At 42.1% G+C, this 25,215-nt stretch overlaps 2 protein-coding genes across 10 annotated transcripts in view; one reads left to right on the top strand and one right to left on the bottom strand.

Moving 5' to 3' along the window:
* Nucleotides 1-25,215, bottom strand: part of LOC120959165 (probable phospholipid-transporting ATPase IA) — a 69,918-nt gene that overhangs the window by 35,210 nt on the left and 9,493 nt on the right. For 3 of the 9 annotated variants that reach the window (XM_040382356.2, XM_040382355.2, XM_040382357.2), the window contains exons 1-2: nucleotides 20,527-21,145; nucleotides 12,515-13,738 (exon numbers count right to left, since the gene is read on the bottom strand). The exons of 1 other annotated variant lie outside the window; for it this stretch is intronic. In XM_040382356.2, coding sequence (XP_040238290.2) covers nucleotides 12,515-13,241 — 727 coding nt within the window. In that variant the 5' untranslated portion in view covers nucleotides 13,242-13,738; nucleotides 20,527-21,145. Of the gene's footprint in view, nucleotides 1-444; nucleotides 765-12,514; nucleotides 13,739-20,526; nucleotides 21,147-25,215 lie in introns of those variants that run through there. 5 more of the 9 variants (XM_040382354.2, XM_040382359.2, XM_040382358.2 and 2 more) reach the window with 5 other exon arrangements.
* LOC120959166 (trypsin inhibitor ClTI-1-like) lies at nucleotides 6,073-6,637 on the top strand. Its single transcript, XM_040382365.2, has one exon. It carries the CDS (start codon nucleotides 6,221-6,223, stop codon nucleotides 6,467-6,469), a length of 249 nt encoding a protein of 82 aa, XP_040238299.2. The 5' UTR covers nucleotides 6,073-6,220; the 3' UTR covers nucleotides 6,470-6,637.

Below are 25,215 nucleotides of genomic sequence, written 5' to 3'. Positions count from 1 at the left end.
CCTCTTCTTATTTAATGAAGCAATCGAGTGTATGCTATTGCGGATACAAACACAGTCAAATAACAGGCGAGAGCTACTTGTCACAAATACAAAGATATTGGAAAAGCAGGGCTGCTCCGGAAGAGTATTTTAACACGGTTTAGTTGCTTTTTCTTGCTGCAGTGAAAGTTGTTTGAACGTAAACAGCCACGTGCATGCTGATTTTGTTTGTGTTCATCACAATAACAGTAGTCACTATTTCAATGAGTCAGTTTGAGAAATGTTTGGATTTAAAATGCTTATAAAGCTCGCGGAGGTGTTATTTTTAATAACGCAAAAAAGTGCAAAAACATAGCACTGTAACAGCGTACTATTCAATTAAAAAATAATGCTTTTTTTTGTTCAATTCTTAAATCTTCCTTCCTTACTAAGCCACAAGTTATTCTAAATTCTAATTAAATTCACCCAAGCCTCACACTTTTGCCCGGTACGCGTCACTATAGCACACTGAATCGGTTCAGAAAAAGGGGCGAAAACCCCTTTCCTTTTCACAGTAACTCGAGCCGATCACGAAATGCACCGATCGGTTCAGATCGGCCAGTTTTGTTGTTGATGCTTATTTGTTTGTCACACTGATAAGAAGCACACGTAACAAGAAATAGAGCACGATCACACAAATTAGCGGAGACCAGTGAACTTGAGATTCAGTGCGCCTGTATCGCGACAGCGAAACAGGACGGCTCTCGCCCCATGAGCAGCGGAAACATCTCTGGCACTGCATTGACCCATGGCGGCGAGTAAGTGCTTCACTAAACCACAACACAACGGGAGTAATGTGACGATGCAAAAGGGCCAAAAGTTGATGTTAATATTTTAAATAAATTGTAGATAGGCAATAGAAGGAAACCTGCCAAAAGGAAACTTGCTTCAGAAGTTCTTAAATATGCTCAGAAATGGTTTGCATCTAAAAGCAATTAATTATTAAACATTTTTCATTCAATATTTATCCTTTCATAGATACCGTCGAATCGTGTGATCGTTCTTTTCGAGTGTATCTAACAGTGTTAGATCACGTTAAAATGTACATTTTATTATTATTATTATTATAATTATAATTATGATTATTATTATTATTATTATTATAATTATTATTTTTATTATTATTATTATTATTATTATTATTATTATTATTATTATTATTATTATTATTATTATTATTATTATTATTATTATTATTATTATTATTATTATTATTATTATTATTATTATTATTATTATTATTATTATTATTATTACTATTATTATTATTATTATTATTATTATTATTATTATTATTATTATATTCTGTTGTATGTTATGTTGTTTTTTGTTTGGTTTTTGCGATCTTACTGGTTGTGAACGTCAAAGATCCTTACGACAGGTATATCCACAATGTCTACCTGAGCGTACAACTGTGCTAATGTGCGTGTGTGAGTGAGGCATAAGGATCTGTCGACCATGAAAGGCAAAGAATTGATAAAAAAGGCAAAGAAATACGGTAAAGCCGTCGAAGCGTGGATTCTTCATTATCTTAAATACTACGTACGTTACGTATCCGAAGAGGTAAAAATAAAAAATAAAAAAAATTTGATATTAGTTTTTACAACTTTCTATACCAACTATTATACTTTTGAAAATTATGTTATAATTTTTTTCCACATAAATACCATTTAACCGTTGCGTTCTATCGGTGCTTAAAAGTTCTAAGAGCATTGACATGTAACTTTGGCTTTCTGTGGTTCACAAAAAAGAAGATGGGAGAGTTGTGAGAACGTTTGGTTGGGTCCTCAACCAACACGATCAACATGCTTTCTTGTTCTCTCCAATAGATCATCAAACTTGAGAGAATGAGAAAAACATGTTGATTTTGTTGTTTGGGTTACGATCCTTCACTCTCTTCGGGATCTCTGAGACATGCCGTTCACTCTCTTTTTACTCGATGCTGTTCATTCTGCTGAGAGTTGCTGAGATGAAGTACAGAGGCGAAAGGAGACTAAAATCCATCGATCGAACTCGATCGTTTCAGCGCTAAACTTCTCACAGTGTAATAAAATATGGCAATGCACTGTCGAATGAGAGTTTAACTGTTTTATTTGAATTGAAATACAAATTACATCCATATTGCAAAAAATCAACACATGATGAAGAAGTTGATAATTTAATAAAAGAGCATGTTTGCGGTTCCACATGGATTAAAATTGACGTCAAAACTTTCCGAAAATGATCAACATCGCTGGCGTGACTGGCTGCCTTGGTTATCTGGTTTTGTAGACTCTACGCTACCGCCATTCATTATCCACAATTTGCTTTCATACTCCTTCGCCCCTTTTTTCATGCGTTCTTCACGCTACGATGCTACATTTGTACAAAGCATAACATAGTTTCAATGGTTGGTTTTGTGCTCTTAGAAGGTCGTATTTGTATTAACTCTTTCTCTTAAAGTCATCATTCTCTTTGGGATGTGAACGAAAGGTTTCATTCTATTACACGCAGTTCGTTCGATGCGTGGCCGATCGGTAGCATGCAACGGAAAGATCTCGCACAGAACCAACAAAATGTCTGTTCGACAAAGTATTCATTTTAGGGTGAATTTTTGATAAAATCGACTTGATTATTACTTGTTGCTTCAATGTGGGTTTGAATGCACCGAGAACCGATGTGGCACTTCCGTTACAAAAGTATCTCACACTAAAGCACTGTAATTTTCTAATGAGGCGATCATTTCTGTCAAATTAAACTCTGTTGACGTCTGGATCGACGAAAACATGTTTTCAAAATACAAAACATATTTTTGCAAAAAAAAAAAATAATAATAATAATAATAAGAACAGGTAAATTATTGTATGTATATGATTCCAGATCAGAACGAAAGAATAAGACAACTTCGATCAAGGATTTTGCGTCCAAAGATGTTGCCACCATGAAATTTGCGATCAAGAATTTTGCAATCAAGGATTCTGCGAGCAAGGATTTTGCGATCAAGGAATGTGCTTTCAAGGATTTTGCAACCAAGCATTTTGTGATCAAGGATTTTGCGATAAAGGATTTTGCGACCAAGGATTGTGCGACCAAGGATTAGGCCACTAAGAGTTTTATGTTCACGAATTTTTTGACCAATTTTGTACTTTAATGTCTTATTTGTTCGAATATGATGACAACATGAATCTTCCCCTAATGGTAAGTATATTTGAACAAGTTAATCATTCCTTCATTTGTCCTTCACTTCAACATCAAGGTTCTTTTCTCGCATCAATTAAACATCAAACGCCGTCCGCAGTGTTATCCATTTCCCAAACGTTCCACTGCTATTCACAGTGGCCAAAAACCTTGTCAAAAAAAAGGAAAAAAATGAATAAGAGCACTGCCATGACGGAGCATGGCAAGGTTCTAGCACTACAGTCCAAACAGTTAAACGATGCCGCCGGAAAGTACGATGGCACGGCAGGCCAGGCGACCGTGGGTCACCATCGTTTTGCATCCAGTCATTGACGTAGATTTATGTGGGAAGCTTCCCAACTGAATAGTGAGCTTAACTCAATTTTGTCCTGATTTGCATATGCAGCGTCGCGCATATGCAGCATGATAGCGCTGCCCGTTCGCTGATGTGGAGTTGCTGAAGACTAGCCCCGGCAATGTGTGGGGCCAATGGGTGATGTTTTATTCAGCCACGAGGAGTAATTCAATATGCGAAGCTTAATGCACTTTCGTGTGTGACGTGTGGTTTGTGAGAGGGTGTAGTAGTTTTCGATGCTTACGGAAAGTAATGCTCGGGAGCGTTTATGTTTATTAATAATTTGAGTGAAGGCTTTTGAGGCGACCTATGGACATAATGGACAAAAAGTGAAACGTTTAAAGTACCGCTCATAAATACAGTGCGGTGCAAGTGATTGTTTTCATAACACCATGTCGTTCCGTGAAAGGTGTGGTAGAAAGCCACATCGACAGCAAAAGCTCCAACAAATGCAATGTTGAAGCTTCATCGTTCGAAGGCTTTTAACGCCACCAAGCCTTCAATGTGCGTGTGTTCTGGCACCAGCTGCTAAGGTTGCTGTCAATCGTGCAGAATAGCGGTAGCCTTAGTATTAAAATTTTGTTTCTCTTCCATCGCCCAAACTATGCTTGGTAAGAGGGGTTTTACTAACGCTGGTTTGCTTTCCCTTTGACGTCCTGCTGCATTAACGTGCAAGTGAAGCTCTAAAGTCTGACATTTCCATGGCCGGATATTCAATTAGCTTGGCTAGCGATGAGGTTAGTAAAAAGCGGTACCTCGGCTCGGCGTTCTGGACGGTGATGATGATGCCATTTATTGGGCCATATACACATATTGGACGCAGGTGAAAAAACAACGCGATACGTGAGTCATTGAATGGTAGTCCGAATGGCGTCATAGGAATTTCACGATGATGTTGCAGAAAGGAATGCTTGATGCACTTGCATGCTGTACTGATGGAAATAAGGACTTTTGTGAAAATCATTCAACGATAACGCTAATGACATCTGATCTGACATCTGATACGTGGCAAACGTTTGAAACGTTACGATTGCTAAGGTTTTGGTGTACGCTGGTCATATGTCTAGAGAGTATGTTGGATATGTGGGAAGTGTGTTTTTTTAAAATATTTTTATTAAAATTAAAATTACACATCAGTTGATCAGTTGCGGACACTATTCCATTTTCTTCCTTAAAACTACTGTACAAATTTTACTGATTCATGTTTGCAGTAAAACTTCTAGCTCAAATTTGCATAATCATACAAAGACCATGTGTTATCATTGCTTCATAAATGGTTCATTCATGTAGCATGTGTCATACACTTACGCAAAATATACAATATTGGCTTTGCAACAAACGCATGAGGAAACAAACAGTTACTAGAACGCTTTGTCACTTATCAAACATAGTGCGGATGGTGTGAGTCCCCTTTGAGAAATGTTATTGAATATGCTTACAGGGTGATCCGTTCTCAGAGCCAGCGAGGAAGAATATTTTTGGAAAATAATGTTTTTGGTCAAATTTTATAGATATTATTCGTTGGTGTAGTGTTAGTGTAATTGTAAGGAAAGTTCTAAGGACGAATGTAATAGAACGTAAGAGAAATAAATTAGTCATAGTCCAACTAAACAACGATGCACCAAAACTCCTCTACGACAGACAAGTTAGTTAAATTATTCGATATGTATGCTTTGTCTTTTCAATACGATACTTAGGTTCATCTGCTATTTGGCATAACGTCCTGACGCGGACATGCTGGCCTATAACAGGCTTCCGAGACATAATTCATTACCACACAGCCGGATAGTCAATCCTTGCTACGGGGAGACGGTCCATTCTAGGTTTGAACCCATGACGACTGTACCACGGTGCCGCCCCATAGCTTAATAGGTTTTTAGATACTTAGGTGTTATCTATGAATTACGTAACGCGTTAACTGCGTTTTTATCACCTTTCCTATCATCTTGAAACAATTTTTTTTTTACGAAACAACACTGTGAATAAATGGAGTTAAAACAAATTAACCTGCAGAATATAACATGCTGCAGAATGTAACATTGAATCCAAATGATGACCATTATGGTTTATGAAGGACTATTAACCATGTTGAACCTGTTGAAAAAAACCATTCCCAGTTATGTTTCTATTCATAAGGAATGGTATTGGTTTGAATCCACTTAATTATAGGAATCATATGAAAGAGTTCCTTAATAGTTCCTAAGCAGAATTCTCCACAATTCAAGCAATGTTTAAAAATGGTATGATGACTAATTATGCTCAGGCGCTAGAACACTGCCAACAAGACACACACACTGACAGATGCATGCGTTTGCAAAGCAATCTCAAACAAACAATTCCAATCATCAATATCATCTTGTTATCATTTTACGAATGTGTTGATCCTATTCTGAATTCCCCAAGAACGTACATGACTCAACTTGTGTTTGGTATCATTTTTGTTTTTGATTACACGCACACATACAAACTCACACACACACAAACTTTGCCAAAAAAGCCCCTCGTCTAAAGTGTTTGCGATAAAGAATAAAATTGCTCCCAAATCCGGCAGCACATCACAGTATCGTGCGAGATCTCTTATCAGAAAGTGTTTGTGCTTTATCTAACACGTGCAAAGAAAAACTCAAAGTGTGGAAAGCTGTTCCAGTACCGTTGGGTGTCGTTTCTCATAAAAAAAACCTACAAGTGAAGATGCGTTTCCTGTCCTACATTAATCTGATGGTGCTCGGTGTGCTGGCCCTGGTGCTGAGCGCTAGTGCAGGTCCTTGCGGCTGCCCCCGATCGTACCGACCTGTCTGCGGCACGGATCTGAAGACGTATTCGAACCAGTGCGTGCTGGACTGCCGCATAAACTCCAACTATGGTCGAAAGTTTGGCTTGAAGCTTTTGCGCGAAGGCCACTGCAAACAGCAGCAGGATGATGTGGATGAACAGGATTAATTTCATGTGCCCGGTTGCCGAAATAGGAAGTGGTTCTGTTCTGTTTTTACAGGATGGAAAAAGTCACACATGAGTGTGCATATTTATAATGTGTTGCCCTTCCAGTGCTCAAAAATAGAAGCAGTATGAATAAAATGCTTCAACAGCATATGTAAGGTTCCTGAACAACGTGTCTATGAGACTTCGTTTGCTACACACGAAAGAACCAGAGCATCCATCTGTACAAACAGGGTTGAAACCTTACCTATGAAAATACATTTTGTTCTTGTTCTGAACAAGCATCTTTCCGTGGATTTTTTCACTCTCTCTCTCTCTCTCTCTCACACACACACATACTCTTAGACTCGCTTGATAGACATTTGTCGTCAAATTTCGACATAACAATACATTAGCGGTGGCCCAATTACGGAACGGCAATGGGCGATGAAATACAATACGTCATCAAAGCGCTCTTTTCTTTGATTTGGTCCCGAAGACATCCTAACCCTGTTAAGGGTCCACGACTTCCATGTGCGCTACAACACCACAGTTAACCTCTTTTTCGAAAAAATCCTCAGAAACCGCTCGAGCAACAGCACAAAGTAAATCAATTTACTTCCGGGTTTGCTCACTGTAGTACGTGTTGCTTTTTTTGAGCGTTTGTGTGAGTGGAGGGCCTACACTGGTTGAAAAACTGTCACCTCCAGGGGGGAGTATGATGAACCCAAGGAAAGAGGCTTTATGAAATTACAACTCTGTACGGTGGATATTGATTTTAACAGGAATTTCATACGATTTAGAAACGCAATTATGTGTTATACGTTTACGATCGTTTAGTATCTGATGTTAAACGTTTTTGGGTAATTGTTTTGTTATTTGAATCTAAATAGATAAACTTAGGTGCTTTAGGCTTTAAACTGGAATGTTCTTAAGAGGATTAACTCGCATGAACTTTGTTATTTCGTCCGTCAATGTTGATGGTTGAATATTTGAAATATTTAGTTTAACTGTTTGTTGTTGAAAAATCTTAGAATATTGTAGTAAGTAAGAAGCAATATTGATCAAATTTTCCTCTTGGTTTATTTTTATTTATTATTTGTTCTACAAACCATATGATGTTTAGATTAACGTTTCCTGCTGGGTTTGACTTTCTGTGACCTGATTGATTTGTCCATAGCACGACAGACCATGGAAGGCTTAGTTAATACGGCATTTAAACCAATTTTATCAATCTAGAACAACAAAAAGAAACTTGAAGTGATGTTTCATGCTAAACCAACTATTTGATCTAGCATAATATCTATCGTCTAATGCTTTCTTCTACTTCTACTTGCATATAATTTTATAGAATTTCTATGTTCTACTGCATAGAATTTTGTTGTTGAAATATTATGAAATAAAGTTTCAATATTCTTAATAAAGTTTTGTTAAAAAAGGTAAAACACTCAAATAAATTATAATATTTAATTCTTTGAGGCGCTAAGACAGCTGTTCGCTAAGAGAAACTTTTGCCCCATACTCTAATTTGTTAAGTTAAATGAGAAATATTTTACATAACTTTAGGCGTAACACGGCCCGAACGTCATCGTTGACTGGGAATTGCATTTTTTTTCGTGCGATGTGTAATTATGATTGAAATTCCTATCAAAAGAAGACAAAACACGGCAAAGTATTGAAAACTTTTGTTAAACGATTTTTGACTCTGCCCTAAATATTTTTTTATCTTTTCCTCTAACCATCCCAGAACTTGGATTTCATAAATGTACATAGATTGGTGCAGTTGCTTTTCTTGTTTATTGCGTTAACTTCATTATCTATTTTGTTGGTTCTGGTTTGATTTATATTAATTTAAAAGGGCGTAAAATGAAGAATAAAGCTAAAACCTTCAGATAAACCAACGTAAACGTAACGTCATCGTTTTAGTAGTCGTAATAAATTTACCCATTGAGGCACACGGCACACAACAAAACGGAACCCACCGTTCGCGCACGACAAACGCCCTTCATTCCACATACGCAGCCAAACACGGGAGCGCATCAATTTGCGCTGGTATTCGGTGAAGTTTTGCTCCACCATTACCACCACCGACCAGCTCCCTTGGGGGTAGCCCAAAGCATACCAGGTAAGGGCGATGGCACTTCATCAACCGCAGCAGACAGGATGAACATGATCGAGTGCGCTTTGTTCCGGAAATTGGAGTCCATCCATGGTACCGGCCACCGAATGCTAGCGCGGGACTTTACTGATAGTTTTGTACGGCCACCAGAAGTCGATGTGTGTGTGTGTGTGAGAGTGTTTCGATGGACCAATTCCCCCGCCTGATATGTGCACGATGATTTAGTGTGAATGTCATAATTTGCCATTTTCGCACGTGTCATGCTTTCCTGCACGGCTGGCAAGGTGTGCCGTGGAGGTAAATGTCAAAAACAAGAGAGGGACTTGTTTTTTTGCTGTTGTTGCTCTGTGTCAGTGCACCTCACGCGACAAGCGAAGAGCAAGTTGTCCTGTCAGAACGTTTAAGTTGTTCCGGTGATGTTTCTTTCCCCGTCTTGGCGGACAGGCACAACTGGAAGTGGAACATTATCACGCCTGTGCGGTGTGCCATAGCATGACATTTGGGCATAAATTAAATGTGTATCCTTTCGTTTTTTATCCCTTTTTTGGTCACTGCCTGCTGGACGGATGGCAGAAAACATTACTGACGAAAGCACGAACGAGTACTTCTTTTGCGTTAGTTTGACTTTACTATAGAAACTAACTTTATGTGTGAAATCTGGCACCAACACGAAAGGAAGAGATAGAGGCGGCGCAATGCGATGAATAAGATTGAAATGTTTGCAAATTGCAGATTGATTAATTGCTGGATGAAATTAGGCGTTGTTATTAGTAGCTGCATGCACATTGTAATGACACTCATGATTTGTTTAGGGAATATCATTACACTCATATTTACTGGTATGTTTTGCATCAATAGTTGGTTTTTATCGCTGAACTGAAATGCTTAAAGGTATAGTAAATAAAATTCAAATACGTTGCATAAATTTAGGCGAAAGTATTTGCCGTTTGATACAGCGCCTAAAAGTATGCATGTATGGCGTATGCTGGATATTTGTTTAAAAAGTATTCGATAAATATCGTATACGGTAATGCAAGAATAAAGCTTAGTTGATAAATATGAAATACATGAAAGTCCAGTAAAACGGATAAAATGTTATCTTATTTAATATAAATAAAGTTTAAACTGTGGTGCAGATATAAATATTTTTTTAAATTTTATTTTCTTATTAAATTAATGTATCCAGTAATACTTAACATCAAGATCCCATCATGATAAAGTTTGATTTCGTATGTAAGGATGCATTTTGAAAAAGACACAACAGATTATGGAGAACACATTGTAATAAATCGTTTTGTATAGTTAAACGTATCGCATTTAATTACGTTATCAATTGATGAATAATTACACGAACATACTGAATAGTTAAAAACACAAAAAACTAGTTAAAAAGCATAATAAAATAACAAAACCAAATAATTGACCTTTTAAATACTGTTGTTCCGTTTCATCGCTGAAGCGATAAAGCCTTGCTGCACTATTTCGTGGTACTACCACTTTCCGAACTGGCAGAATGGCCCCCCTGTTCGTCCGCCCGATATTTCGCAGAAGCGCAAAACGGAACAGAATTTAATAAATATCGATCAAAAACCGACACCGCTGCTCGATACCTACTCAATGTCGAGATTTGCTGCATAGCTCTTGTACGCCGAAAGCGAAACATAAAACTTGCCACAGCCGTCGAGCTATTCGGCGTACTCGGAACCGGTGCAGTTGCAGTGAAAACATGTTGGACGTGTTTTCCGTCGACTGAGCGCTTTCCCGAGAGCGTGTATGAGGAAGGGTAGCTGGTGTACGCGGTGGGTTGTTAAAGTATTTCGGTTTTCGAGTGCATACTTTTTCTTCACACCACGGATGCAGGAGGCGTAGAAGCGTAGCTGCGGAAACAGGCTTGTCGTACTTTGGAGTGGTATATTTTTTTTTGTTGAGTTCAAAAAGCCTTTTCCATAAATCGCTCCAAAGCAAAACTCGTCCCGGGAAAGGATGTTTGCATTTGTACTTTTGCTCGTGGGTGTTCCGCCCCTTTTTGTTTGTCCTCGTTGATGTTAGCCTTGCTTGCATTTCAGCAGAATATGCACTCGGCGATAATTTAGCGCATCTGCACCTTCTGGCAAATTGTGTGTTGGTTTGTAGAATTAATTTCTATTGTTGTTCACCGTGGGTGTTTGAATCCATGAATTTGGTGTAAATGTTTATCGATGTGTAACATACAATTGTAGCACACTAAAACATATATTTTACATCATAACTACATGAGCCAAACAGCAAGTTTGTTGCAATATTTGTAGCACAACTCACCTAATATGCTACAGCATAAAAGTCTCAATGTCAACCTGCTGATTAACGAACCACCTTGCCAACCAGCAAGCCATTATAAGGGAAGATTAATTCAGCAGAAAGTGCGAAAACCTTCCTGCATTGTGCGGAAAAGGGCAGAAAAATAAGACGCTTATGTCGCTATCCTCATCACATCCTCAGCATCACATACTACACAATGCTTTTTCTCGGCTTGGGATGCTTTTTCCCTTCGTTTGCGTTGCGAGTAAGCTTTTCTCGCCATCAGCAGGATCTCTTATCAGCCGCTTCAGCAGTGTGCTTCGCATCGTTCCCAAACGTCCCTGTGTGTGAGCATCGGAAGGGCAGAGACGCCGGTGTCATATACTGTCCTCTCGAAAAAAGGATGCAAGGTTCTAGGGCGTACGAGTTCATTAATGCGTCAAAACGAGGTAAACAAGTGTGTCAGAGCTTCTTGTTTGTGTGACGGTGTTTGTGTATGTGTGTGTGTTTGTATGTGTGTTTCTATGTTTAAAGATTTCATTTAAGGAAGGTTGAAAACCACCCGATACGCTGTGGTAGAGAGGAAACTTTATTTTTCCAGGAAACGGGAAAACAGTTTTACCATTTTATGGCCATTCCGTACCAATGCGTGTGGAGAGTGGAGGTTCTAAGAAAATATTCAATAAAAAAGAGTTAGAAGAGAAAGTTAACCGTACGTTTTCGAGATTTCATTGTTCGTTTGGCTTGAATTTGGGGTATGAAGACATGGTTATAAAGGCACTGTGCAACATCTGCTGATCAATATAAACGATACATAGCAGCAATGTATTTGGTAGGATAATATTAACTTTTTGCTGTTTAATTCCAGAATGGCGTAGATGGTGTATTTAAATCAAATTGGATGTACCATGATTGAAATACTAAATTTAATAATTTAATTACTAATAATTTAGTAAATTTCAGTCATATTGCAAAAAATAGACATTTAAAAATAGAAAAGAAATTGAAAATATTTTTTTATTTTTCCGCCTAAAGATATGCAATTGGTATGACATATCTGTCTACTAAGTTATTAAGTCGCAGTGGATTAGAGTTATTTTGAATAATAAACTTTGACCAGGTGGTACGGTCAATATGTACGACTTAACAACATGCCTGTCATGGGTTCAAGCCCCGAATGGACCGTGCCGCCATACGTAGGACTGACTATTTTGCTATGCGTTATCCGTAAGTCACTGAGAGCCAAGCCAGATAGTGGTATAGGCAGGCCTTGACTGACAACGTTTTTTAAGCCAAAAAAGAAGAAGAAGAATTTGGAAACACTATTAAAGCATTAAAATGTTTTATAAATATTGAAATATCTATGGATAAAAGTTCCGGCTCATGTAAGATTGGATTTGGCTAGGGATTATCCATAAATTACGTATCATCAATAGTAGTCCCTTCCCCACTAATGTAACAAATTGAAACGGTAGTGGTTTAAGAGCATTTTTTGATTCTTAGCAAGGTTTTGAACTCCAATTTCCTCTATGAAATGGTCTACAACGTTGGAAGGTTCCGATCCGTAATAGAGATGATTACGTTTCAATGAATCAACGTCCAACGTTACCCAAACGCGCTTGTCTGTTCTTTGCCCAGTTAAAATTTTATCCCCGCCCAAAAAACCCACCTACCTGCGTACTCTTTGCACTTGCGCCTCAAGAACGACGACTTGAGACAGCGCGGCCGATCGCGAACCGGCGGCCCGTTCAGCTCGATGTGAGCCTGGGAGCTGCGTTTGCGCGAGCCGGCGGACGCGTGCGACTTCATCGAGTTCTGCTGCGACAGCTCGGACGAGCGGCGGGAGCGCGACTTGGCGCTGGCACTGTTGGCTTGGGAGGCACTGACACTGGTAGCCGAGGCGGGCTGGCTGAGGCTCGTGCTAATACTGCTACAGTTCACGGCAGACCCGTTGGTCGTCGGCAGCAAACCGGCGCCGGCCGATGCCGGTGTGGCACTGGTGGCACTACCATTGCTGGCACTGTTGGGCAGGAGCTGGGAGCTGCGGCGCCGCCCAACGCTCGAGCCTTCCCCGCCGAAGATTGTGTAGATCGACCCGTCCGCCATGCCGGACGTGACGCTCGGCAGGGGCGACGTGATGGGCGTAATGTCGCCCGGATCGAGCAGGCTGCTGAAGCGTAGCTGTGGCCCCGACCCGGAACCGCTGCGGATGGAAGACGGGCGCGCGAGCGGCGTCGGCAGCTCGACCACCACCGGGCGCCCCCCGTTCGGTTCGGTCGGCGAGTGGGCGCCATCCGTTAGCGGTGTCGTGGGTGTTTCCGGCTGGGCGAAGATACGCGCCGGCGGCGGCGTGTTCGGTAGGATCGCAATGGGCGACAGGCTGTTCGGGCTTTTGCGCATCGTTCACGCTTGACACTGAGGCACCACTGAGGCTGTACGGGCTGCTGCTTCCGTTTTGCGGCTGTCGTTTCTGGTGCACCGCGAACCGATCCCACATCCGGTCGGGTTGTTGGGGGAGTGGCGTCAGTGTTTAGTGGGTTAATTTGATTGCGCAACTCGGTTTCGGTTGGTGTTGCACGCACGGCAACCGCTCACCCGGATGTGGACGGTCTTTGGCCGCACCGAACACGGACAGCGGTAGGGGTTCGAGGTTGGTTCAGGCAGCATTGCGTGGGACAATCGTTGGAAGCAGAAAACTTTAACACGTTTGCCGACGCTCGTTTGTCTTGGTCTTGGCAGTGATGCTGATACGTTGCTGTTAAATGCACTTTTGATAGTTCACTCTTTGTTTGGTTTTGTTGCTTTCGATCAACAAAATGATAATATTTGTCCGGTCTAATTATATACAATCTCTCGTTGCCTCTAGAATGGTGATATTTTGGTACGTTGAAGAGCGCCTAAATGTATGCAAAGTAAATATTTATTTTTTTCCTTATGGGTCGCTGCTCGTGTGTATACTTTAAGGCGTCTATCCATCATAAACACAGATCAAGTAATATAATTAAAAACTACATAACAAGCTAAAAAAATACTTATAATTATAAGCTCAGCACATGAAAAATCATCGAAAAAAAATCTGGTAAGAATAAGTAACACACTGCATGTTTGCGATCGTTTAATGCTTTGTCGTTAGTGAAACTCGTGTTCAAGTGTCAAAATAAAAGTCAAAAACCTTGGCTGCACACCGATAATTAGATCGAAATTTATGCTCTACCCTGCGGAGGTATTAACAAGCATAATAACTTCCTTTACACTCACTCGCCGTCCAAACAAAACAAAACAAAAAGCGAAAAAAAGAACAACGTAGCCAAAACGATAAAAACACAACCAATCGTACCAATAAATATCGCCAGCTCGGCATGCCACCGCCGGCCCATTTCCCGCGGACACGCGGTTGGCACGGATTTTTGGTCAAAAATAAAACAGCAATAAAATCGCACAACACTTCGCTCCTTTTCGGCCAGCAGCCGAGGGGAAAGCTTGCCCGCTCGATGCCGTCCTTATTAAAGCAAAGCGGAAGTCCAGCCGCGTGTTCCGGTGCGCTTTCCGGGAGAGTACTGGCGTGTGTGTTTGTTTGGAACTTTTAGGTGTAGTGCGTTACAGAAAGAAAGGAAAAAACGCTCCACAAAATTAGGACGAAATGCGTGAAATTTTTGAAGGAAGGAAGTGGGGAAAAACAGCACAGCATAACGAAGTGTGACTAAGAATCGTTAAATTTTCCACCGTCCGCGCATTAACGTGACACCGTCAGCCTAATGTTAGAATGTTTAGGCTCGTGCCGGCTGCCATATTTAATGGAAAGCGAGCATATTTTTGCAGCAAAACAGCAATACAAGAACAACAGGGACTCTTCCCATAAATGGGTAGGAATGAAATCGGGCTTGATGTGATTTTGTTTTTATTTTTATTAATTTTGCTGGAAAGGAAGGTCGTTTGCGGACTGTGTGCTGGAAAACAAAAGCTTAGGTAGTGTTTGCGTTTTTTGTGTTTTATTAATTCATTGCATTGCTTTTGTATTTTTTTTACCTTAATCAGTTTAATTTACCTTTAATAGGCTCAAAATACTAGCTAGTACCACAGCCTCGTTATGCATTTAGCATACTTTTAGGCGGTTTGCACCACTCACTCCATTTTATCCAAATTGTCCTCTTTGTTCAACTGTGTAATTGAGTGTATTAAAAGGAATACATCAAATTTCCAACTTGATTCAACAGGGATTTAAAGTTTTATAGAATTGGAAAAACAATGTTTTCAACATTTTAATCAAGATTCTAGTCGGATTATTCTTGTTTGCTGACTCAACCAACAATCATCTCAAACAAGTGTCAATGTAATAATTTTAATTAGATAAATTGAAGATCCTCTCTTCCACCTCCTCCATACTCCATACTTCGGTTAAGCTGTTAACAAACTGTCGCGGGATTAGATTATTTTCTAATTGACATTAAATATTCATTTAGTCCAAAGATTTGGTTCATTTTTATGTAACAAGCCTTCTTCAGCACCCACTGCTTCGTTCGTCTTCGTTCGATTCGTTCCGGCTTATCTAGCTCACCTTTGTCGGTGGAGGCCACTGTAACGTGAGCGTTGAATTTGAATAAAGATAAAACAAGCCCGCCAATCCACGGTAACCGCGGGTTCATTATAAACTTATTTACTCCCTTCGGTGGTTTGGCTTATGTTTCCACAACTGGGCTTACGATAGAATAAATAACACCGAAGACCAAATCGCTACGTTGTTGGCATTTTTTTGTAGATATTTACTCTTTCTTAGCCTTTCGATGATTCCGTTCCATTGGAGACATACGACGCACCAGGGGAAAGGCAGAGCGTCTTAAGGTTTAAGCGATCAATATCAGCCTCAGGTTGGAATCGGTAGAGCGGTGGGGAAAGGAGGAAGCGGTTTTGTTTCGATAAACGTGCGATGAAACGTGCCAGTGGAAGTGGATAATAAATTGGCCAGGCATTATGTACATGTACCAATGTACCGTGGGCTCGATACAATTTATGTACATGCTTTTAACTGGTGGAATGGTAGCAGAAAGGGCAAATTCGGTCACAACGTTTGGTGGAAATGTCAGCCGATTTTAAACCGATCAATCGATCGAGCCAGGCGGGTAAAGCGTGAATAATGAAAAAAAGGGAAGTCTCATTTGTTTTGTTGCATTTTTATCATGTTTTAAATCTTAATTTGCAATCACCTGGCTTGCTTTGAAAAATTGATATTTCAAAGGGCATAGGACAGAATAATTCTAACAGTATCAGCGAATGCCTTTTTTTATTTTCAACCTCATTAACATGCAGGAATCATCGAAACGGAACCAACGATACCGACCCTACGCAATGCCCCAGGACTACTCTGAAAATGGGCTCATGGAACGTACGCACTCTAAGCGAAGCCGGAGCCTTGAAAAAACTTGATGATGCCCTAGCCACACTGAGCATGGACCTCGTAGCTTTACAAGAGATTCGGTGGCTAGGGAACGGTGTGCACAACAGGCGTGGTAAGCATTGCTACGACATATATTTCAGCTGCCACGACCGCCACCGCGTGCTCGGAACGGGTTTCGCCGTAGGTCCCCGGTTGAAACCCGCAATCATGGATTTCAAGGCTATAAATGATAGGCTATGCTCCCTGCGCATGCGAGGCAAATTCTTTAATATAAGCCTCATAAACGTTCACGCCCCTACCGAAGACAAAGAGGAAGAGGAGAAGGACCTTTTTTACGGCCGCCTCGCTAGAATTGTAGATGCTTGCCCCAGGCATGACCTCATAATCATCCTGGGGGACTTCAACGCAAAAGTCGGTAGGGAGCCAATGTACCGCCAATACACTGGCTGTCACAGTCTGCATGAGCACAGTAATGATAATGGTAGTAGATTGGTCCAGTTCGCCGCAGCGAACAATCTGGTTGTAGGAAGTACCAAATTTGCGCGCAAAAAAATCCACAAGATTACGTGGGCGCACCCGGGTGGAGAATCCTTCAACCAGATCGACCACGTGTTAATAAGCCGCCGACGACAGTCGAGTCTGTTAAATGTCAGAACATATCGAGGAGCCAATATCGATTCCGATCACTACTTGGTTGGCTTAGTGATACGTTGTAGAATCGCCCGCCCCCGCGCCAATGGGGGCGGAGAAAACACGCAGGCTCGGCTCAACACGGACTCTCTAAGGGACATTGCTGTCCAACAGGAATTCAAAACCGCTTTAGAAGAGTCTCTACTACCAGAAGACAGATACGAAACTACGAGCGAGAGGTGGAACGCTCTAAAAACAAAAATAATAAACTGTGCAAGAAATATACTCCCACCACGTCGTGGCAACACCAAATCTGGCTGGTTCGACGATGAATGCAGACAAGTGACCGAACGTAAGAATACTGCATACCGAGCAATGCAGCAACGGCATAGAACGCGGGCATGCGCAGAGGAATATTCACGGCTTAGACGCGAAGAGAAACGAGTTCACCGCTCCAAGAAGCATGCTTTGGAAGAGCAAAACATGCGGGAACTCGAGCAAACCAGAGAGGCGTACGGACCGACACGAAAGTTTTACCAAGCGATAGCAGGTCACCGAAACAACGTTGTACCTAAGGTAACCTGCTGTCGCAACAAGGATGGAGATCTGGTCAGTAACCAGCCAGAGGTCCTCTCGCGGTGGGCTCAGTACTTTGATGAATTACTCAATGACCAGTTTAGCGAACAGCTAGAAGCGCCACTAGCAGATAATGTCATGCTACTGCCACCTAGCATAGATGAAACACGAAAGGCTATCCGTCGGCTGAAAAATAACAAGGCACCCGGAACCGACGGAATTGCAGCCGAACTGGTCAAGAATGGAGGTGCACGACTAGAAAACGAGATTCATCAAATTGTTACTGAGGTGTGGGATAGCGAATCGATGCCTTGTGATTGGAATCTCGGCATCATCTACCCCATATACAAGAAGGGAGATAGGTTGGACTGCAACAACTACAGGGGTATTACGGTGTTGAATACCGCCTATAAAATATTCTCCCTGATCCTTCAGGATCGCCTTGTCCCGCACGTCGAAGAGATAGTAGGAAACTATCAAAGAGGATTCCGAAACGGAAAATCAACCACTGATCAGATCTTCACCATGCGGCAGATCTTGGAGAAGATGGCTGAATACAAAAACGACACATACCATCTCTTCATAGACTTCAAAGCCGCATACGATAGCATAGCCAGGGTAAAACTGTACGACGCTATGAGCTCATTTGGAATCCCGGCCAAACTGATAAGGCTAGTTAGAATGACTATGACCAACGTCACATGCCAGGTGAGGGTGGATGGAAAACTCTCAGGACCTTTTGCTACCACCAAGGGTCTGCGCCAGGGGGACGGGCTTGCCTGTCTCCTATTCAACTTGGCGCTAGAGAGGGCCATCCGCGACTCGAGGGTGGAGACTACGGGAACCATCTTCTATAAGTCAACCCAGATCCTGGCATACGCTGATGATATAGACATCATTGGTCTGCGGCTCTCCTATGTAGCAGAAGCCTACCAAGGGATTGAGCAGGCGGCAGAGAACCTCGGATTGCAGATAAACGAGGCAAAGACCAAACTGATGGTGGCAACATCAGCGGACCTACCAATAAATAATCCAAATCTACGTAGGCGTGATGTACAGATAGGTGAACGCACTTTTGAAGTCGTCCCAGAATTCACCTATCTTGGGTCAAAGGTCAGCAACGACAACAGTATGGAAGTTGAGTTGCGCGCAAGGATGCTGGCTGCCAACCGGTCATTCTACAGCCTGAAAAAGCAGTTCACCTCAAAGAACCTGTCGCGACGGACGAAGCTGGGACTATATAGTACCTATATAGTACCAGTACTCACATACGCCTCTGAGACATGGACACTGTCCAAATCTGACGAAGCCCTCTTAGCCGCGTTCGAGAGGAAGATGCTCAGAAGGATACTTGGCCCCGTATGTGTGGAAGGACAATGGAGGAGCCGCTATAATGACGAGCTATACGAGATGTACGGCGACCTCACTGTCGTACAGCGTATTAAGCTCGCCAGGCTCCGGTGGGCTGGCCATGTTGTACGCATGGAAACGGACGACCCAGCCCGTAAAGTCTTTTTAGGCCGTCCACAAGGACAGAGGAGGCGTGGTAGGCCCAAATTGAGGTGGCAAGATGGCGTGGAGGCGTCCGCCATTAAGGCCGGGATAACGGACTGGCAGACGAAGGCGCGAGACCGTGAGCGGTTTCGGACACTCCTGAGGCAGGCCAAGACCGCAAAGCGGTTGTAGCGCCGGATAAGTAAGTAAGTAAGTAACATGCATTCAAATGGTTCGTTTGGTTCGCCGTCAATCATACGCCGAACGCATTTCTTCGGGCCGATGCAGCTCGGGGCCAGCAACAGAGATTCATCTTGCAGCGACGCTCACTCGCGCTCACGGTCAGTCACGGTGGAAATTTTACGATGGAATGTTGGCGTATTTACTACTATTCGCCCTGCTTGCCACAGCACGTGCCAAATGGTTTACAATTGGCGCAAAAAATATTACCCGCCCGTCACACCGTGGGCAGTGGGAAAAGTAAGTCAGCGGGTGGGGTCAACGCTGGATGCAGTACGCGGCAGGGCACGTTCAATATGAATTCCTCGACACAAATCCGTCGATGAAAAAGCGCCCCTGCCGGGTCGGGGTGCATGGTGTTTGGTTTTAGCGATGCGATAGTTTTGATCGGCATTGGGGGAGGCGGTCGGGACAATACGAAAATAACTTTAAGCCGATCCTTGCGTTCGGTTCGCTGCTCGGTTTCGACGATGAGTTCAGAAGGTGATGGACAGATTTTCCCTAACAAACATCTAAAACGCGGTGCCGTTGGGTGGTTGGTGGAGGCAACGCAAGGGGTAGAAGTGTTGTTTTTTTGCAACGTCCCCCTTTAACGCGAGATGGAGCAGATCTGCTATCGCGAACGACCGCAAAACCGTGGCAAGATGTTGTTAAAATGGGCTGGCAGCCGTGTTTTTGATGCATCCGCGCGAGGGTGGATTTAAAGTGGTTTTGGCCTTAATTTCTCTTTCAGCAAGTGATTTTCTCACTGGTGCGGGTGGTAGTTTGGGATTAACGATTATTTGCGGTCAAGAATATGCATTTGAGTGAGTGTGTTGTTACTTGCTACTATTTTTCATGTGTTTGGCTTCACTTGAATGGCAGAAATTGTTATTAATAGGACAAAAAAGGATAAATTTCAGTCAAAACACTACTAGGAACAACTCATTGTGAGCTCAAATTACATACAAAATAATAATAATAATAAAATTATTAACTAATGTACGTCATTATTTGCGTCTGTTATTTGTTTATTTTCTGTTTTTTTTTTTTGTAAATTAGTTTTTGGTCAGTATATTATTTATTTTCTGATTAAAAAGGTATATTTCAAAAATGGAAATTGATGGCAGCTCGTTTCATATTAAGTAAGAAGAAGGCAGTGCTGATCTGGTAGATTGGATTTTTTGGATGTTTTGTGTGCCTAATGCCATGATAAATTGAATAATGAGAAATAATAAATAGAAATATTAAAGTTAAAAATTGTCTAAAATAAACTAAGGTTTGAATAAAGCTATTACTTATTGAACAGAAAACTCGAAACATAAAGCAACCTTAATAATTTATCTTAATTTCTAACACACTTCACTTCCTTACACTTCTTAGCATCTCACACGCATAATCTAACACTTGTGCACAACTTTTTTTAACACACTTTCACACACCAACACTAATAGAAATAGCAGCATCACACGTGGAGGCTCGACCTACTAGCAATCATTCCCAACCGCGCGCACCGTTTCCACCGTTACCGCCCCCCGGGGTGCAGGACATAATTTTTCATTCCCATCCGCCCGCACCATTTCCATGGTTTAGCGCATTGGAACACATTACGTTTGCTGCTGCTGCTGCTGCTGCTGGAGGCACGACGGCACGATGTGCTTATAAAATTGGCTCACCGTATCCTTTCACGGTTGAGGGGCAGCTGGCACCGGGGCTGCTGTGTGCCCATGTGTGCCTGTTAACTTATCAGACGCGTTTAGGAACGCGGGTTATTTCCCAATTTTTCACGGGTGGGCACTTTTGGCGGTGAATTGATTCGGTTGTTTGGTTTGAATTCTTGTCGGGAGTTTTGCTCACTAACCACGAAAGCTCACTTTTGGGCGTTTGCCGTTTTCGTTTTCCAATTTCATCACAACTGAAGTCACCCAGCTAGCCACGATTTACATTGTTTTGCTTTTATCCTTCACGCACACGCAAATTCACGCACACTTTATGCTTGCTGTTTTGGGGGATTTTTTTTGGCAGCTTAAACTCGGAACATTCGTTCTTTTTTCCTCCTTCTTTTGATTCGTTCCTTTCGCCTTCCGTTCGCGGAACAAAAGCGCGTTATGGTTTTCCCGGGTTTTCTCCCCGGGGCCCCGCTTTCACGTGAGCGTGGCCGAAGCGAGCACGGCGCGGGAGCGCGTATTGTTTTTCGATTGTCACGGGCCGAGCTTCCTGCGGCAACTGATCTTGTGGTTCGTCCCTGCGTTCGACAAATTCGCTTGCACACGCGAAAGCCGAACTCTCCGTTGCCGTGTCCGGGCAAACCGGGGTACACCCGCCGCACGGTGCGAGCGGTGCGCATGTGTTGGTGCGTCCCCGTTCGGGCATCCGAGCGGGCGCGCGAATCGACCTGCCTACCTTCGTCCTGGTTTGCGTCCTTGCTGGGGGTGCGGTGCGGTCTCTTCGATCTTGGGTGAGCTAGCCGTAGATGAGCGGGAGAGAGAGAGAGAAAGAGAGAGGGAGAGCAACCGAGCGAAAGCCAGGCATAACCTCCAGCCCGCCCCCGGTTGTGACACAGAAAAGTCGCCGGGAAAAAGTCGGACGCTCGATGTTCTCGTTGCTCGGCATCATGTCACTGCACTGTGTTTGTGTTTTGGAGCAGTTTTTTTTTTGGAAATATTTTTTCGGTTTTACTTCTACTCGGCACTACACACTTCAATCGCACTGACTCCACCAGAAGAAGGATTCGCATACGTGCGAAGGGAAATGAAATAAAATAAAAAGCGAAATGAAGAAACGAGGCAACGAGAGAGATAGAGAGAATTGTGGGAAAGCCCGAGTACGGTCGCAGGTCCACGTGGTTTGGTTGAAATCGTGGTCGCCCACCGCCGTACGTTCGAATGCCGAATTGCCGAAGGACGCCGTCAGGCGAACGAACGATAGGCATTGGAGGGTCGGTGGGATTTATTTTTGTTTATATCGTCGATTGGGGTAGCAGTTTCCACAGTTCGTTGCGGTGGTTTGGGGTGCTTTTTCATGTTTAGATTTTTTTTAAAGCCACCGCCTTTTGGTTCTTTTTTGGGGCAAGGGAAGATTGGGTGTGTGTGTGTTGCAATTGCCTATACGTTGGTAAATTATTTTGTGTATTGCTTCAAAGAGCTTTATTGGTTAGCAGAAAAAAACCCTTTTAAAACATTAGACATAATCAAATTGATTTTGAAAAATGATTGCAAGAGTGAACCTTTGTATAAATTAAGACAAAAAGTTATAAAAAATAAAATAAATTATTAATCAAACTACACCGAGCAAGAAATAAAGAAAAATAAAAAGAAGAACAGTCATAGAATGGTTGCAAATTAAAACAGCAAAGTGTTCTTAAAAGCTCAATCATACACTATTTCTTACGTTTTCTTCGAAGACACTTGAGAGAATACGAACCAAATAAACTAGAAAAATTAATACACAGCTCACAATGTAAGGCGATATGCATACCATTCAGGGTGGTATATAGAATACGCCTGAGCTTATGCAATTTAAACGAAATTTATTGAAACGCCTAAAAGTATGCAATTGAAATAAAACGGTAGTTAAACGATACAATTTTCCCTGCTCGGGAAGGCAAATAAACATTTTCTAAACCTTCTCAACACCTTGTTAGCACCACTAAACCAGCTGGATAGCGAAATCAAAGAAAGAAAGGAGAGAAAAAACAACGAGAATGAGAACAAGATGGATTAAAACCATGCTCCGGTTTGGTATCGTTTGATCGCCACTAGCACTACCAGTGTGTGTGTGTGTGCGCGGTGGTCTTATTTTACTACCACAGGGCAAACCTTCCCTCCATCAGCACAGTCTCCCCGCTGGCCACAAAATGGCACTCATTCGGTACCACATCCAATTTCGGGGCTGGCAAACGGAGCAAAAAACCCCCCAACAAGGACAATGTCGCACCAAACCAAGCGATCGGCAGCTTTCATTGAGCAGCTTTAACTTGAATGAAGTTGATTATCATAACGTCGTTTGGACGGACGGACGGCCACCCCACGACGGGGTGTAAGTCGGCGCTGTACGATAATTGGGAAAGTCTCCCTTTAACTCCCTCGAGCAAAGTTGCGTTTGGCTGTGTGCATTGTGTTGTGTTGTGGCCAATGGGCCGACTGGTTGGTGTGTTTACCGCCGTAGGGTGTACCCGTTTGGTGGTGGTGTCCATTGAGCGTTGGTATAATGTTGCCTTCCACCTTGTTTCCTCCCCCTTTCGGAAAGCTCGCCCCGGGCCAGTAAAGGGCGGATGTTTTGGGCTCGATTTTCAAAGCAGCTTTTTCTTTAAATGTCATCAGCACGTGGAACACCCGGCAGCAGAATAAAACAAAACCAACGCAAACCAAATCAGGCCCTTCGCGCAGCCAGCTTTCGCTGGGCGTGGGGTTTTGGGGCGTGATAGTGGGTGGTGAGCAAACTATGCTCGGGGCCAGAAGGAAACCAACCGACGACGCCACGAGGACGAGGACGCATTTTATGACGCCAGCCTTTACGACTCTCGGCGGCGAGCTGCACTTTACCCGGCCGCATCTTTGGGCGCTACTATCACGGGGCGGGTGGCACATGCTCAGCCACACCAGATGATTGCCGGAAATGATGAATAATAGACAATTTTATTTTGCCTCGTAGCTGCTTCGCTGCATTGGACGTGGAGTGGTTTGGAGCCGGTAGTGTGGAGCGGGATGGCATGAAGTTGTACCTACCAGCAGACGAGGCCACCTTACGCTCGGCGTGGGCGTACCATGCGCCTCCACGGTCGAACGAAAGGAACGGCCCAAACGCTCGGCTGGGGGTGTGTGTGTTTCGTTGAGTAAATATTTATACCATTAGGTGGTGATGAAATTTGAAATAGAAAATTAATTAAAAACCGGCCCCCGGTGCAAGGTGTCCATCGGCGGGCGCGTGTGTGCATTTTTTTCGGAACGACTTTTGGTAGTGAAATAGGTTCGAAACTTACAAAAAAGTATACCTTTTATTAAAAATTATCGTCTCGCACAAAACACCATTTTTTGTATATTGGTCATAAGTTTATGAAAAAAGCTTTCGTTCATAGTGCCTGGTAATGGACAGGCCCCCTAGGTTCGCGAAAGAAATTTGCTGTTGATCGCTCACTTTACGAGACTTTTCATAGTACTATAGACACTCATACAGTTTTTGTATGAAATATTTTAATTTTTTTCATTCAGGAGGAACGGTTCAAAAAGGCATAATCGTTTAAAACATATTATTTATGTTGAAATTAAAAGTAAGAAACAATTAAATTAAGATTAAATATAAGCTTAAATACAAATATAAGATTAAACCACATAAGCTAATAAGAAAAAAATCATACAGGAAAAGGAAGCAATTGAAACGCAAATTACCAATATAGCACCAACCAAATCAGAAATAAATAAAAAAATGGTTATGTTTGACATAAAAACGACATGACCGAATAAAAAAATTGAAAAAATGACCTTATTAAAACATGAGTGTTACAAAAGCTTTCACTGTTCTGATGTGTCTTTTTACACGTTTCTTCTTACAAGAATATTTTGAAATTTTGTTCAAATCATATAGTAAAATTCTAAAACTCTTAGTTTCTTATATGATTAAAAAACCATAACGCTAATAAGCAAACGAAGGGTACAGTTCATCCTTCATCGGTTGCTCTCAATAACTCAATTTGACCGGGGCAATAAAGCTTTGGTATTTCAGCCACATTTCCTCTACATCCGGAGAAGTTTTGGTTTACAGCAATATTTCTAGAACCTCGCAGAGCATCTTCTTATGTAGATGAACTGTGTCCATAAAAGATTATGCAAACGAAGGGATGTTAACTAAATAATGGTTCTAGAAAGGCGGTTTTAAGAGAAGGAAAGCATCGTCTTCTTCCAACATTTTCTCAAACCCACGCCGAACCGGGGGAGGGCTGTTTGTTTAGACCTAGCTTGGCAAAACATTGAATCATTGAACATTGAAGAGAAAAGTCTAGTCTTTGATTTTAGTTTTTTAGGCAAGTTTTCTTTTTTTCTTTCTTTTTTCCCCCTCCTGTTCGTT

Source organism: Anopheles coluzzii, chromosome 3 (genome assembly GCF_943734685.1).
Source record: "Anopheles coluzzii chromosome 3, AcolN3, whole genome shotgun sequence".
NCBI classification, from domain to species: domain Eukaryota; kingdom Metazoa; phylum Arthropoda; class Insecta; order Diptera; family Culicidae; genus Anopheles; species Anopheles coluzzii.
Note: the sequence above shows the minus strand (reverse complement) of the source record. Positions and strands in the feature narration are given on the sequence as shown.

Bases quoted from the DNA above. Each gene is read 5' to 3' on its own strand.
- LOC120959166 (XM_040382365.2), top strand. From the start codon at position 6,221: ATGCGTTTCCTGTCCTACATTAATCTGATGGTGCTCGGTGTGCTGGCC.